The 17024-nt window shown below is 38.2% G+C and overlaps 1 protein-coding gene across 2 annotated transcripts; it reads left to right on the forward strand.

The window, feature by feature from the left end:
* Window positions 1-5532: 5532 nt before the first annotated feature.
* On the forward strand, window positions 5533-16904 carry LOC148066411 (organic cation/carnitine transporter 2-like). Of its 2 annotated transcripts, none has more exons than XM_087807833.1 (11): window positions 5533-5811; window positions 8124-8303; window positions 9056-9159; window positions 11056-11210; window positions 11292-11463; window positions 11820-11946; window positions 12247-12350; window positions 13740-13954; window positions 14019-14201; window positions 16315-16450; window positions 16524-16904. In XM_087807833.1, exons 1-11 carry the CDS (start codon window positions 5602-5604, stop codon window positions 16606-16608), a joined length of 1671 nt encoding a protein of 556 aa, XP_087663959.1. In that variant the 5' UTR covers window positions 5533-5601; the 3' UTR covers window positions 16609-16904. The 2 variants fall into 2 exon arrangements, with proteins under 2 accessions (XP_087663959.1, XP_087663960.1); XM_087807834.1 differs by having other exon boundaries at window positions 13884-13954.
* Window positions 16905-17024: the final 120 nt, after the last annotated feature.

Raw genomic sequence — 17024 nt, forward strand, 5'->3', positions numbered from 1 at the left:
AATGACTTCCAACTATGTTTTCCTGCGCGAGCCAAGGACGTGGTTTCAGGATTCCATCAATCAAAAGAACCTCCTCTGGGTTTCCATGTGGAAGATAAGGATCGGTCGAGGTCCTTGGACGCCTTCTGATGAGAAGTGTTTCTCCACGTGAACCTCTTGTCCCCCAGACAAAGAACCCGTGAACACCCTCGCACGCCCACTTAAGAGCCCTTCAGTTTATTAATAATAAAAACAGCCTTGGACTTCTGGGTGTCGCTGACCAGAACAAAAGGTGTTCAAGAAATATATATTTAAGGCAGATTATATGTACAGACAAAACAAACTAAAATAAAAAAATATATAATTATAGGATTAGGTACGATTAAAACATGTTCCATTATATATTAAATTGATTTAAATAAATTAAAAAAAAATTAACAACATTCACTCATGAACTGTTTTATAGTTGTTTGTTTCTTTTTACTTTTTATTAAAACAATCGTTTTATTATATTTAGATAGATTTGATTAATAAGCAGAGATTATGTTTACAAACAAAACAAACCAACATTCTAAAAATTAACAATACGATTTAAGCATGACCCTAAAAATGGTTTCCATTATACGTTTAATTGTTTTACATAGATTTTAACTAGATAATATATTTTTTTAAAACAATATGAAAATGTGATCACCTTTAAAAAAAAGAAAAAAAGGTAATACAGTTTCAATAGCTGTGTGGAAATAACATTCAAAACGGTACCGAAAACAAACAAAAAAGAAGAAAGGGTTGATTTCGGTACAATAACAGATTTCCTCTGACATTATCAGGACCACATAAATAAAGTGAGGGACCGTGTCTGGCCCCCAGACCGTACTTTTTTTTAGATGACTAGTTGAAAACAATATAGGAATACAACTAATAGCTCAGTTTGTTGCTAGCAGCTAGTATGTTAGCTAAACTGTTCGATTTTAATGTCGATGTTTCATATTTTTTCCGCTTTCCATCACGCATCCATCCATCCATCCATCCATCCATCCATCCATCCATCCATCCATCCATCCATCCATCCATCCATCCATCCATCCATCCATCCATCCATCCATCCATCCATCCATCCATCCATCCATCCATCCATCCATCCATCCATCCATCCATCCATCCATCCATCCATCCATCCATCCATCCATCCATCCATCCATCCATCCATCCATCCATCCATCCATCCATCCAATTGTGACTCAAGTGAACCACAGGCTCTACTTGAAATGAACCTCCATAGACGTAAAAAATATGGAATTACAATCCCACATGTGGAGGTGGAGCTCAGTGCCAGGAGAGCAGCATGTTCCTGACTTCTTCTCACTGCTGAGAAGACACTTTTAACAGACGTCTCCGCGAAACCCTGTCTCTTTGAGCCGTGATTTAGGACGATGAGGTCATGAGGTAATCAAGGGTTTATGACACACAAGCACAACAACGACAGTGACATCACCACACGTGCAATTCTCAAAGAACAAGAAGCAACTAGATCTACTTTTGTTTTGTCTTTAATTTATATTAAATCTCGATTCATAAACAAACATAAAAATAATTTGTTACTTTTAAAGAACTTGCTGGAATAAGATATTAAAGAATGTATATTATTGTGAAAAGAAAATACTACTAGAATACATTGAGAGAAATGTAAAACAAAAGTATTAAACGTTATTAAAAACAAATACATTTGTATATAAAATTGTGTATATATATATACATATATTAATATTTTAAAGTATAATGATCAAATACAGTTTTTTAGAAAACTATATTAAATTTAAAAAACATGTTTATACTGTATTATATTTTTCAGTGTGTTTATTCATTAAAAAAGTTTCTTTACTTTTTATTAAAATTGACATTAATTATTATTCAACATAATCTCACAAGAAACATTATCATGTATTTTTATTATTATTATTTTCATTTGAAGTGTTTTATGTCATGTTTCCCACTCAAACAATCACTTTAAAAACATTGAAATGATTGTACTTCATTCTTTTTTGAGTATTGTTTTGATTGTTTAAGCGCTTTGTGACCCTGGTCTCGAAATGCGCTATATAAATAAATACTACTTACTTACTTACTTACTTACTCTAATCTGGTCCTTTTCTGAAGAAAAAACCCCTCAGATGTAAATAAAAATGAGAAAAAAACAATGCTTCACTATAAAAGAACACATTTTAACGCTCTTCCTTTAAAATAAATTGCTTTAGCGTCGTCTGGCCTTCTCTCTCGGCACCTCCAAGAGTTTGACTCTTAAATCAGTTTTATTCCTTCTCGTCACTCTCTGTGGTGAGTGTGTTCCTGGGGTCTCAGTCTCTGGACAGTAAAACTGTGACGATGAAAGCTGCGTCTGTGGAATGAGACGCCCACGACAAAAAAAAGTAAATGGAGCCATTTTCCACGAGCAGGCCCTGATTGTTCTGACCCAATTACTGCCGGGCCACATGTTCCAGAGCTGCCGGGGAAGCCCTCTCTCTTCTTTTTTTTTTTTAAACAACCTGAAGCAGAGGGGCAGCGAGAAATATCAGGAGAGAACTGTTATTGCTGCTGATGTCACTCTGGTGATGTGAATCTGAAGACTTTGGCTCCTGCAAGAGTTTAACTCACCTGCTGTCTTTGAAACCATGTTTATGTAATAGTCACAAAATGAAAATAAAAGTGTTACGTCGTGGTTTCTAAAACAGCATGGTTAGCATAAATAAGTAGAATTTATTATAAAAATAATTGTACTTTGAAAAAACGTTTTTTTCTAAAGGCTTCAATTAATTAATTAATAAATATATATACAAATATTTGAATCAATAAAAACCCATTTAGGTGCCTTTAAAGTCTTCGTATAGTCGAGGATGAAACTATAATCAGTTACGTCAAAGGCACACACGAATTATAGATTGATATCTGGCGCCCTCTAGTGTATATCCGCGCATTTACCATATCTAACTTTGGTAATCGAAAACTTATTATATTATTATTCAACTATTTAATTATCTTTTGCTGCTAACGAATATATATAATTGACGATTTCAGTTTAAACAGAAATATCCGTCATTTAATGGTTTTTAAATATAAAAAGGCTGTTTTCTTGTTCCGATCGTGGTAAAAAATAAAAGCTTAAGATATTGTCAAAGCTGGACCCTTTTTAAATTGTTGTTTTAAGTAATGAAGTAAGTCATGGACATTTTATTTTCATGTGATATTTTAAACCTGTTAACGCGTGTTTGTTTTTAAAAATATAATTATTATTTTCGTAACATTATTGGTATTTTATTTCTATTTTTTTTTTTGTTTTTTTTAAGTAAGTATTAAGATAACCCTAGAAAACGCCTTTTCCATTGTATGATCTGTCTGTAGTTATATATATCAATATTAAAATACTTCCATTTATATTTGCACATTCATATAAATGAGTTAAAGAGTGTTGATTTCTTCAGATTTATAGCACGTCTATAAATTCTAGAAGTTCTAGTAGCAGCAGTTTTGAATTTCACTTTGAATGTTATTTGACTAAGCAGGTGGGATTTGGTCTGTGGCTTTGAGGTTGACTCTTGTACTCATGCTATAATAATAAACAAATAAACAACTGCAGAAACACACACACTTCCCTATAGTGTTCATGTATACATTGTTCAAATACATGCCTTTTTTCTTGTATTTGCTCCATCGGTGTTGAGTCTCGGGAGTCATGTGTCAACACAAGCTTATGTACGTTTCTCTCAAACTGGTCTTTCAAGTTCTGGTGAGATAATCCAGTTTGATGGCTGAGAAGTGTCTCACATTTACCCGAGTCATTGTTCATTCAACATTTATAACAGACGTATTTGACACCTACTGAAAACTGAGCAGGTAAAGGTGTTGTGAAGAGGGGGGGAGGGGTTAAAATCTGCCTTGAGTCGGTTCTGAAGCAACTATAAATCTGCATCAAGTCAAGAGACAGGTACACTTAAGCACAGGTCTGTAGGTGATGCCATCAACAGAGTCAAGTCTATCTTCTTCAGCATCTGACCACTCAATCCATCACTTGGTCATCAATTCATTTCATAATAATAAACAAATAAATGAGATTCACAGACATGTGTAAACACTCAATGATTTTTTCTGTACATCTTTTATTATTTATGTATAATCGCTCCCACTGTACAGATCCCTAAACAAAAGCACAGCGATCCGGAAATAAGTATTTGCCTCACTAAACGATTTTTAATCAACAGTAATCATTCTAATTTGAAATCTTCCACTTCAACGCTTCGGATTACTAAATACTGAATTAGCTGCTTGTCCTGAAATGAGTAACAGTTTTTTCTTGTGATGTCAGAGGGATTAATATGTGCCATCAAAAAAAAAAATAAACAAACTTCAGTGACGAGAGAAAAAAGTAATACAAGATTAATAATAATTCATTAGTAATTAAAGAGCAACTAATGTGAAAACCCAAGTCTCCTGACTTACTCTTGTGTTTTAAATGTTTTTATTTGTTCAGGCTTTTCCTTGATTTTCTGGAACTCCTGTTGTGTTATCAGTTTTATCTTGAACTTTAAAGTATATACTTTATTGAATATTGTTTTGATTGTTTAAGTGCTTTGTGACCCTGGTCTGGAAAAGCGATATACAAATAAAAATTACTTACTTACTTACATCTCCAAGATGCAGTAAGTCCCTCATCATGATGTTTTGAACTTATTGCTTTATGAAGTTCTTGCTTCGTAATAATGGTCTTCGCTCCTCCTCCACGCCCTGCTTTGTTTATACAAAGACGCATGGTGACGAATGAAGTACAATAAGTCTAAGTCTAAGATCTATTGACGACACACTTAAATCAACACATGAGTTGCCCGGTAAGTTTGGCCCGGTTCAGACCTATACCTGTAAAAGGTAAAAATATCTTTAAGAAACTGAAATGTTGAAATGAAGGACATTTAATGACAGGAAATGGTTAGAAATCTATATTAAATTAAAAAAACATGTATATACTGCAATATATTTTTCAGTGTGTTTATTCATTAAAAAAGCATGTAGTTTCTTTACTTTTTTGCCTTAGTTATTTATTTTTTACTTGTTAAAATTAACAATTATTATTATTCAACATAACTTCACTAGAAACATTATAATGTATTTTTTTTATTATTTTCATTTGAAGTGTTTTATGTAATGTTTCCCACTCTAACAATCATATTTTTTTAAAGTACATATATAGTCGTAAAACAGTGAGTATCCCTGATAGTAAATTAATCTGCTCTTTCACAAGACATACTTAGTAATAATAATGTTACTATATACTGTACTATAAGTACCTCATATATCTTCTTGACAATCGTTTTTTTTGTCCTGAAGTTCACAAGTGAAATTGGAGAAGGATCTGAGAGAACTCGTCCTTCTGTCAAGACTGAAAACAGGAAGACTGTGTGGTTTTCATTTGAAGCAGCCAATGTGTGTGTGGTTACGTTGCCGGGGCGGTGTCTGCGTGTGTGTGTCATGTACCCACACACACACACACACACTTCAACATGTGCACGCGAGGAGGAGGAAGAGGAGGAAGAAGCTGAGAAAGACGAGGGTGACGCTGAAGTTTTCGCCGCGGAGATGAAGGGCTACGCGGAGTCCATCGGGTTCCTGGGTCAGTGGGGTCGCTTCCAACAGGTGGTCTTCATCCTCCTGTGCGTCACCATCATCCCCAACGGGTTCGGAGCCTTCACCCTCGTCTTCCTCGCGGACACGCCGGAGCACCGGTGCCTCGTACCTGCGGACGTCAACCTCTCGGACGCGTGGAGGGAGGCGATCATCCCCGAGCTGGTGAGAAGATCTTCTTCTGTGGGACTTTAAGAATGAAAGAAAACCTGGAGGAGATCTGGTCCGTGACGTCATTTCTGTGTCTTTTTTTTTTCGAAAACAAATCCTTCATTGAGAAGAACCTTTCAGCTACAATAAGAACATCATTGATAACGAATTAAGATAACTCACAATGACATTTTAAGACGAAGAACATTCTGTCCTAAGAACTTCACGAGTGACCTTGAAGACTTCATGGATGTGAAGGAAACTGTCTGGAAAAATGAGCTTAAAGTAAAACAGATGACAGACAGAATGAGTTGCCTTTTGTGAGGAGGAACCAAAACATATTTTAAAATCTTTCTTTGCATGTCTGTTGTGGTTACACAGTGCACTTTTTTTTTCATTGTTTACAAAATTACCCTTTTTTGTTCAGTGTTATTATCAAGATATATGCACATTAAAGTATCTACCTAGTCTCGCAAAATACATTTCTCATTATATAAAAGGGGAAGTATTTCTATCGCCCTTGGAAAGGCAAAAAAAACAAACAACCAAAAGTTAAATAATGCAACTGCATGGATGTCAAATAATTGTGTTCAAGCTTAAAGTTTAAAAAATAATAATAATTTTAACATTTATGTGATGTAACCAGTCACATGTGGGGAAAAGATGGTGAAATGTGTGGTCAGAGAAGGAAATCCCCAATTCTTCTAGCATTGTACTTGAGAAACATATGACTAACATATTAGACACAGAACAAAGTTTCGAATGTCCGTCTTCCTGTATACACCTTAAAAATGGATTATAAGCTTGTTTAAAGTACTTTAACATACGCTGAGATTTTGAGGAAACTTTGAGGAACTTGTACTAGCAACATGCTAGTATAGGAAGATATATTTAGCTTTAAACTGACAAGTTATTTATCTCTCTAAAATGTAATGTGGCGTGTTGAACATCTTACAATAGATCACAATAGACATATAGACAACAAACTCATTGTCACTGCAAATACTTTTGAGATCATATCCCGTCAGTCCGAAATAGGGACAGTTTCTGCCCCCGGGGCATCAACCGCTTCCTCTCAAACTGAGGTCTTTCTGTTGCAGATTTTGGGCGTGGAAACTGATCAAATAGTAAATATAATTTCTAGGCTCACGTTATAATTAACTTCAGAACAAAATTCCTTCATAAATGACTTTTAACAGCGTCGTAAATCCTTTAATATACAACATTAGAGCAGGAATGTCGTACCACAGCGAAGAGTTACTCAACATTTGGGCGTATTAAACCAGTGTAAAATACTTCCTTTGAACGCCTGTAGAAAGTCTTTAAATGAATTTGGGATCCATAAAAATCAAAATGTTTTGGGTTTTTTTTTCGAATGAAATTTGTTCTTAACAAAGAATGGTATATTCAGCAGCATGGATATTTATGGTTAATGGTTTTCTTCCAGTAAGGAGGGAGGGATGGATAGATGGATGTTGCAGAGATGAAGTCTTCGTATCAGCCTGTTGTGATAGAAAAAAATGTGGTGAGCCGAAAGACAATGCTCTGTATTTACAGAGTTTGGACTCATTGACACCTATAATGGTACGACAGGCATGTCCATAGTATGGAAGATTTGTGACAGATTCTAAAAATACATCTCTTGGTTGGCCTTGGGATGTCTTAGTTACCCCTAAAGAGCTTAATGGTATGTTCAGTGCTGTAGTTACAAAAATGAAACAATATTATTTTCCTTCTGTCTGTTTTAAACTTGGGTTCTTTTGTGGCACAGATCGAAAGGTTTTAGTAGTAGCGAGACATGCTTCGTCCTTCAGTACTCAAAACTTTTCTAAAGAGAAGCTGATAAGAGACAAAGGCAGTGAACAACATCATTTTTCACTTTTTAGAAAAACAACTCAAGAATTGTACCATGTGTAATGTCATTTTTAATTATGAAAATGGTATCGAAAAAAATGTATATTTTAAGAAACTGTATCGAGGTATCGGTAGCGATATAGAACATTTTCGATCGATACAAATCTCTAGAAAAGATGTGAAGTCTGGCTCCAAAAGATCAATCTTGGTGGATGTATTCTCAAAAAGTTGTCAACAGGATCTTGTCCAAGACATCTGGCAGAGGTTTTTATTGGGCACTACAAGCTTTCTTGTGAAAGGTAGGGTCAGACACGATGGTTCTCTGTTGGAAAATAATGCCTTAAGGTCAGATCTTTGAAGCAAACAAGGTCAAAAAGCAAAACAAAAGGTCAGCAATTTAGAAACGACCCACTGAGTGAGTCCATTTCTGTGCCTCTGTGTACTGATGTATATTCTTTTTATGCCTCTTCAAGGTGGTGGAAGACAAACTGATGCGCAGCAGCTGCAGCAGATATCGACTGGACGTGGTTCGGAACTTGTCTGCGCAAGGACTAATACCAGCTCAAGTGAATCTCACTACTGTGGAGCAAGAGAGCTGCAAGGATGGATTCTTCTACAGCACCGCTATCTACACGTCCACCATCGTGTCAGAGGTATCCGGTCATTCCTTCTGTCAGTTATAAATGTGTAACACAATGTTGCCGATCAACTCCCAAGTTGCTGAGCATTTATCATCTTTTATTAGATATATTTAAAGTATCTTTAGAGTTGACACGTGAAGGAGCTTGATTTCTCCACCACAGCAGCATATTGAGTTTGAGCAGTTGCCTGTAGTTTTCACACTTCTGTCCACTTTTAAACTTTATTTCCAAAGGTGTAAAGATCATTAATATTATTGATCGATTATGCATTCTTTCTCTTTTTATAACGATAGAATGATACACATAAGTGCAGTGCATACACAGAAGCCCCTTCTCTGGACTTATTTTCCAATATCACTAGACAAAGTTTCAGTAAAGTGCGATGTAGCAGATGATGGCAGATGCTGTCACCGTGTAAAAATTCCTGGAACATGTTGAGCAGGCGTAACATTTTTCGCTAGCTGTGTTTTTTGCATAGTCACGGTAATGTCCTGAGGACTTCTTGTTTAAGGTTGCCGCGCCTCTTCTGTTAAGGTGCGTGTTAAGTGTGCAAATCAGGATGGCCTGACAGAACAATAAATAGCCACATTGTGTTTGTTTCATGAAAAATACAGTTAACTAAATTTAGCCTCAACGATCAGTCACATGATCACATGATTCTCCGCCAACACTGCAGCGTGTCCTAACAAAGCTCCACCATTTAAAAAAAAAAAAAGAATCACTCTTTAGTCAGGTCACATGACATGGTTTCATTTTTCTTGCAGTTTGACTTGGTTTGTGAGAACAAGTGGAAGCAGCCGTTGACCAACACCATTTTCTTTGTGGGAATTTTCATCGGATCCTTCTTTTCGGGACAGCTCTCGGACAGGTATATATAAAAAAGAGACAACTGCAAATAGAAAGCAGCAACTATTGGGGTTTTCACAGAAGAATTCAAAAATGTGTACTGGCATTTGTTAGTGGTAACACACTTCATGGGATGAAGATCAGCTTCTCAAAGTTAAGCAATTTGGTTCTTAGTCGTCAAAGAGTGGCTTTGTATATTAACTGTGTATTGTTTTTGATTGTTAAAGCGCTTTGTGACCCTGGTCTAGAAAGGCACTTTACAAATAACCATTACTTACTGACTAACCTACTTACTCACTAACTTACTGACTTACTTATTTATTGACTTACTTACTGTGCAGAAGCAGACAAAGATGGTTGCAGAGAATCAAAGGAGTAGACAAGTTTGGTTGCGGGATATCAAAGGAGCAGGTGACTTTGTTTGAAGGGGAAAAAAGAGTATAGGCGGTATGTTGTTGGGAGCCACATGTGTAATCAAGTAGGAAGTAGACCAAGTTGGTTGCAGGGGATCAAGGAAGTAGACCAAGTTGGTTGCAGGGGATAAAGGAAGTAGACCAAGTTGGTTGCAGGTGATCAAGGAAGTAGACAAAGTTGGTTTCAGGGGATCAAGGAAGTAGACAAAGTTGGTTGCAGGGGATCAAGGAAGTAGACCAAGTTGGTTGCAGGGGATCAAGGAAGTAGACCAAGTTGGTTGCAGGGGATCAAGGAAGTATACCAAGTTGGTTGCAGGGGATCAAGGAAGTAGACCAAGTTGGTTGCAGGGGATCAAGGAAGTAGACCAAGTTGGTTGCAGGGGATCAAGGAAGTAGACAAAGTTGGTTTCAGGGGATCAAGGAAGTAGACAAAGTTGGTTTCAGGGGATCAAGGAAGTATACCAAGTTGGTTGCAGGGGATCAAGGAAGTAGACCAAGTTGGTTGCAGGGGATCAAGGAAGTATACCAAGTTGGTTGCAGGGGATCAAGGAAGTAGACCAAGTTGGTTGCAGGGGATCAAGGAAGTAGACCAAGTTGGTTGCAGGGGATCAAGGAAGTAGACAAAGTTGGTTTCAGGGGATCAAGGAAGTAGACAAAGTTGGTTTCAGGGGATCAAGGAAGTAGACCAAGTTGGTTGCAGGGGATCAAGGAAGTAGACCAAGTTGGTTGCTGGGGATCAAGGAAGTAGACCAAGTTGGTTGCAGGGGATCAAGGAAGTAGACCAAGTTGGTTGCAGGGGATCAGGAAGTAGACAAAGTTGGTTTCAGGGGATCAAGGAAGTAGACAAAGTTGGTTTCAGGGGATCAAGGAAGTAGACCAAGTTGGTTGCTGGGGATCAAGGAAGTAGACCAAGTTGGTTGCAGGGATCAAGGAAGTAGACCAAGTTGGTTGCAGGGGATCAAGGAAGTAGACCAAGTTGGTTGCAGGGGATCAAAGGAGTAGACCAACTTGGAGTAGAGAAGGTATGTTGCAGGAAATCACATAGGTAGAAAAGGTGTTTTCGTAAGGAACCACAGGAGTTGACAAGGTTTGTTGCAGGGGATTCCAGGACTAGAAGTTGATCACAAAATGTTTGAATACTGTGTCAACAGTGGGCGGTCTTTCAGGTTGAAAATGAAACGTGTGTCGGAAAAGAGTGATGGAAGCGTGCGGCGTATGATGACCAGAAGCTGCAACATGTTGAGACAAAGCTCTCATTCTATTTCCATTTGTTCGTCTATGTTTGTCCATTCAATCCCACAAGCTTAAGGCAGCTATTCTATCGACAAAATCTTAGATACAAGGCGCTAAAATTTTTTAACTCTACAAAAATTCTGTCTTAGAATAAGATAGTAAACTTAATCACCCAGATTTGGGAGCAAAGTAGAACTTTTGGTTATGACTTCTCATATTTTCTTGACAGTTGATGTAAAATATTTATCTTGATGATATATTTTATCCTGCAGGTTTGGAAGGAAGCCGGTCCTCTTCGCGACTGTGGTGCTTCAGACGGTTTCAACTCTCCTCAAGATCTTCTCGGTGTCATGGGTCATGTTCATTGTGCTCCTCTTCATCAACGGTCTGGGAAACATATCCAACTACATCTCTGCTTTGGTCCTCGGTGTGTTTCAGTCTTTCAAACACAAAAACAAACAAATGTATCAGCAGTGAAAGAAAAAGCCTGACGTTCATTTCTTTGCAGGGGCGGAGATCCTGACCGGGAATGTGCGCGTCCTCTACTCATCTCTGGGGACGTGTTTCGGGTTCGCTCTTGGATACTTGATGCTGCCTTTGGTGGCGTACTTCTTAAGAAGCTGGACGTCGCTTCTTATCGCTTTGACCATTCCTGGCTTCTTCTTGTTCCCCCTCTGGTGGTATGTGATCTTCATGCTCACTTATTTGACCTATTTACATTTACAAATATTACGTTTTCTTAGCCTTTTTGTGTTGTTATTATCTGCTCTGACTGGGCTAACCTGTGCAGGTAAATATGGTCTGTGTTTAGACTGTCCAGCACACGTGGTTGGCCCTGCCGTAATGACACTAATATGAGCACAAATGGAAATTCTCTGCAGATAATGCGTCTATTTTCTTGATTATCATAGAAAAGATTCAAATTAGGTGGAGCAATCCCATCCCAGCTACCTAGGGTCGGAGGTTGAGACCTTCCTACACTGAAATTCGTTCACATTTACAGTCGCAACCATTCTTTTGTCACGTCCTGTCTCAGGTTCATCCCCGAATCTCCACGTTACCTCCTCTCTCGAGGGAGGGTGGAGGAAGCCGAGGCAATTGTGAGAAAAGCTGCGAGGATGAACAAAGTGAGCGCCCCCGCCGTCATCTTTGAAGACTACGTGGTGAGAACCTTCACACATGTGCATCGACACATGTGAGTTTTGGTTTGATGACTCTTTACATAAAACTATTAATTATTGTTAATTATCCTTTATTTTTATTTTTTAAATGATCTTTGTCCAGATTATTTATGTATTATGATTATTAAGTGTTGTGTAACAAAATATATATATATTACCCTTCTTTTTGTGTTGTCCATTCAGGGAATATTTGTTATTTAATAAGAGTATAAATATATTAATGAACCAAAAATATACATACATGTTACCCAGAAGCTTGAAATTTGATTGACCCATTCGCAGGTTAACCAGACGAAGGAGCCACAGTATCAAGAACAGTACCGAGCCATGGACCTGCTCGGAAAAAGTGCCTTCAGACTCACAACCTTAATCCTCTACCTGGTGGCGTGAGTATCACAACTAATATTACGACTTCACTTGCTTCTGCAACACAATTACTGCGTCTCAAGTCACATCTTAATGCTTTTAACTCCTTAATGACTAAAATTCTAAAAAATATATTTTGAATTTACTGCAATAGTATTGTTAAAATTTACTATAAATACTCATTTTTAATAGTCGCTGTGGTGGTCAGAAAGCTCCACATAGCAAAGCTGCAGAAATTGATTAGATTCGCCCAAATGCTGAAGGCTCTGAATTTTAAGGGTTGTCTTGGCTGACTCGTCTCTTCAACATTGTGTGGGCGTCTGGTTCGGTACCTGACTGGGTCGGTACCCCTAAGTGGAACCAGAGGTTGTGTGCCAACCACAGAGGCATCACACTCCTCAGCCTTCCTTGTAAGGAAGGTCTACTTTAAGGTCTTGGAAAAGAGGGTCCGATCGATGGTTGAACCTCAGATCCAAGAGGAACAATGCGGGTTCCGTCCTGGCCGTGGAACTACGAACCAAACTCTTCACTCTCGCGACGGTTCCCGAGGGTACCTGGGAGTATGACCTGCCAGTCTACATGTGCTTGTGGACTTGGAGAAGGCGTACGACCGAGTGCCCAGGGCGAAGTTGTTGGAGGTGCTTCAGGAGTATGGCGTGAGAGGCTCTGTACTGAGGGCCCTCCAATCACTGTATTCCCCCAGCGGGAGTTGGATCCTTGGATGCAGATCGGATGTATTCCCGGTGGGAGTTGGTCTAGGATGTGTTTTGTCTCCAGTCCTGTTTCTGGCGAGGAAGGTTTGCGGTTTGGTGGCCTGAAGATCTGATCACTGCTTTTTGCAGATGATTTGGTTCTCATCACGCTGCGACCTTCAGCTCTCGCTGGATCGGTTTGCATCTGAATGTGAAGCGGCTGGGATGAGGATCAGCACCTCTAAATCTGAGGCCATAGTTCTCAGCAGGAGAAAGATGGCTGGTTCTCTCCAGGTTTGGGATTGAGCTCTTGCCTCAAGTGGAGACGTTTAAGTATCTTGAGGTCTTGTTCTAGCTTGAGGGTGTTCGGGAATTAAAGATTGGTGCAGCATTCGCTCTACCGCGCTGTTGTGCCTCAGAGAGAGCTGAGCCAAAAGGCAAAGCTCTCTATTTAACGATCAATCTTTGTCCCCACCCTCACCTACGGTCATGAGCTTCGGGTCATGACGGAGAGCATCACTAGTTTTAGCTGCTGTGCTATGACTAGAAAAATGTGAAAGAAACTGACCAGTGTATAATTTAAAGTCACAGTTATATGAGTAATTCTTTAAAATGACAGTTATATGAGTGCAAAGACAGTTTTTGCCGATCCGACAGTGTTTGAGTCCCAGCAACAGGAAGTAGTCCGATGGTCTAACCGCATGTCGTCCCTGACAGATTCACTGCCATCGCTGCATATTACGGCCTCTGCTTCAACACGGCTAACCTCCACGCCGACCCACACATCAGCTGCTTCATAGCCGCGTCAGTAGAAATCCCAGCTTACGTCATCGCTTGGCTGGCACTGCATTATCTTCCCAGACGAGTGTCCATCATCGGCATGTTGCTGCTCGGAGGAAGCCCGCTTTTCTTCATCCAGCTGGTCCTGGAAAGTACGACCCGACACCGTTGTTAAACAAAAATGTACCATGTTGGTCATACGTTGTCTTCCAACAGAGCTGCCTACAGTCGCCATCATCCTGGAGATCTTCGGAAAGCTCTTCATCACAAGCACCGTCTCCCTTCTGTTCTCCTTCTCGGCAGAACTTTATCCCACTGCCATCAGGAACACGGCGACAGGATCGTGCAACTCCGTGGCCCGGATAGGAAGTTGCATCACACCTTTTCTGTTTGAATTGAGTGAGTGACAAATGTTTGGATTGGTGTTGTTGTCTAGTCATACTATTATAAAACGATTAAAACTGACCTTTTACAATCGATCGGACACGCTCTTTGCCGGCAGCTCTACAATAGCTCCGGGAAAGGTACGGTCAAGTACTATAGAGCATCGCTATATTTAAGGGAAAATTTCCTGTCCAGGGGGTCGTCTCTTCCGGGGCAGTGGTTCTTTCAAGTTCGTTCATGTCTCAGGTCACCTGGAGAGTATCTTCCTTGCTTCCCTGTTGCTTGGGCGGATGCCTTTGTCTTCCCCCTTTTTTGGGTGTGTTCTGCTTTGCTCTTTGTTTCACGCCCCCAGGTGTGAAACGGACAGATGTTCAAGTAATCGCTGTTATGACTCTAATTCTGCTCCAAGCTTTTCTTGAAACAGTGTATCAGTCTGGAGTGAAATGTTGGTTGTGAATGTGTATTCAAATGTTTAAGCTCTTAGATGAAGCTAGTCATTTATACTTTATATTTTGATTATCTTTTAGCATTAATTTTAAGTATGGCGTATACGTATAGTGTATAATAATTTTGAATCTAACACTATTTAATGACATTTCATATTGTAGTTATTAACTTTCATATTCAGGATTAAAAACTGAATTTTATTTGTCTTCATTTTCAGTTATTTCAGAGAGGAAGTCTCAACTGACAATAATATTTATAATCATATTAGTTTACACATTTTATATATATATATATATATAATATATATATAGATATAGATATAATTTTTATATATATATATATATATATATAAAAAAATGTTTTATGTTGGATGTTTTGAATTAAATATTTGTAAAATAACACAGTCCAGGAGAAACTAGTTCGGTTTTATACAACATGGAACTCATTCTGTATATTTATGTAAGTTTTATATATATATATATATATATTTTAAACGATACATATTTATATTGTTTTTTTCATATTTATATTGTTTTTTTCATATTTATTGTTTATTCTTTTTCAATTGTGTTATTTAAAGTTTAATTCTAGTAAATAAGTATGTATTGTTTATAATTATTTGTCTATGACATGATTCAAATACAACAATAAGCAAAAACAAATCTATATATTATCAGAAAAAAAGACAAAATAGTTTTTTCAAGAATTGCAAAAACAATGGTCCAATCCAAAGTGTAATAATAAAAATGGAAATACCTGTCATGAGTCTACATGTTCCTCCTTGTGTTTCCGGTTTTATTGTGAAATCCGCTCCCTTCTGTGTCTGCGCTAGTCTTACTTCCCCCCTGTCTGAGTAGTAATTGTTCCCAGCCGTGTCTCGTTAGTCCCGCCCCCAGCTGCTGCTGATTGCTCCCCTGTGTTCTTAAGCCTCCACTCTCTGTCACATCTTGGTCTTGTTACCACTGTTTTCCAGTAACCAGTATCTTCCCATTGAGTATTCCTGCTTCCTACCCTGTCTCGTTACCTTTGTCCCGACCAAGACTCCCGTTTGCTTTACCCCTGCTTTGCGTTCTGTTGCTGGATCCTGGAGTGTATGACTACGCCTCTGCCTTCCCCACTGAATTAAACCAAGTCTCTGCAAATTACCTCTGCGCCTGGCTTTCTCCATTCCACACCGTGATAATATCTAATATTTTCATATTATATTATAAAATTTAAATGCATTTTCTTTCTGCTTGACTGGAGTCTATCCCAGCTACTTCGGGTTCACAGAGAGCCACAACCATTCACACACACCTAAAGGCTATTTTGAGTTTTTAATCAACCTCTGTATGTTTTTGAACTGTGTGAGAAGTACCCTCAGTAAACCCACACAAGAACTGAGAGAACAAAAAAACTCCACACAGAAAACGCTGCAAATTGTTATTATCATTTGAATATAAAAATGTTGTTTGAAAAGTTGTTAAACATGAATAATTGAAAACAAATTAATGGTAAAATTATGTTTGATAAGATAATTAGGAGAATCACAATGTTTTTTTTTAAATAAGTTAATACATGTTAACACGCTGTACAAGTTTTTAGAGGGACTTGGGTAGATCAAAAAAGACAAAAAAAAGTTTATTTGAATATTCAGATAATGATAAATATCCCAGATAAATATGTCTCTCTCTCGTTACAGGAACTGTCAATAAGTTCTTGCCGTACATCATCTTGGGGACGATGTGCATCTTGTCAGCTGCTGCTTCCTTATTCCTGCCGGAGACTTACGGGAGATCTCTGCCGGACACCGAGGCTCAGATGGCTAAAAGGAAAAGGTGCGAGTCTCAGCAAAAATCCAGTTTTACCTGCATCCGACAAGCGTTGACGATTCTTCCTCTTCTCCCGCAGCATCGACTTCCCCTGCAGGAAACACACTCCAGTCCCGGTCTACTCTGCTCCGAACAACGACCTCTTGAAAAATGACATTTTGTAGTCAAGCTCAACAACAACCTCAGATACGCACAAGATAAACTGTTTATGGATGAAGGTGTTTTTTTTCAAAGAGCACAAACTGTCCTAGAAGTAGGACTGTTCTCAGCAATATGCTATTTTTTTAAAATGCTGTTTTATTAATGCATTTCTCAGAAACCATTCAATCAGGGACTTGAAAACTGCTACAAGATTTTGTTCATGTTGTTAAACCCTGCAGTGAGCGGGTTAGGGTTCCTTTATGTTTTGTAAAGCTGTCTTTGTTTCATGTTTTTTTTTATAATAAAACTATTTCTTTTATCACTTTTTCTATCCTTTTTATTAACCACTGAAAAAAAAAACCCCATTCAGCGAGCTGAAAGAATAATATAATTGTATAATATGATTACAATAATTGTAACTAAAACTTTTTATGATTTT

The sequence above is a fragment of the Callionymus lyra genome, chromosome 14 (genome assembly GCF_982586985.1).
Source record: "Callionymus lyra chromosome 14, fCalLyr1.hap1.1, whole genome shotgun sequence".
In the NCBI taxonomy this organism is placed as follows: domain Eukaryota; kingdom Metazoa; phylum Chordata; class Actinopteri; order Syngnathiformes; family Callionymidae; genus Callionymus; species Callionymus lyra.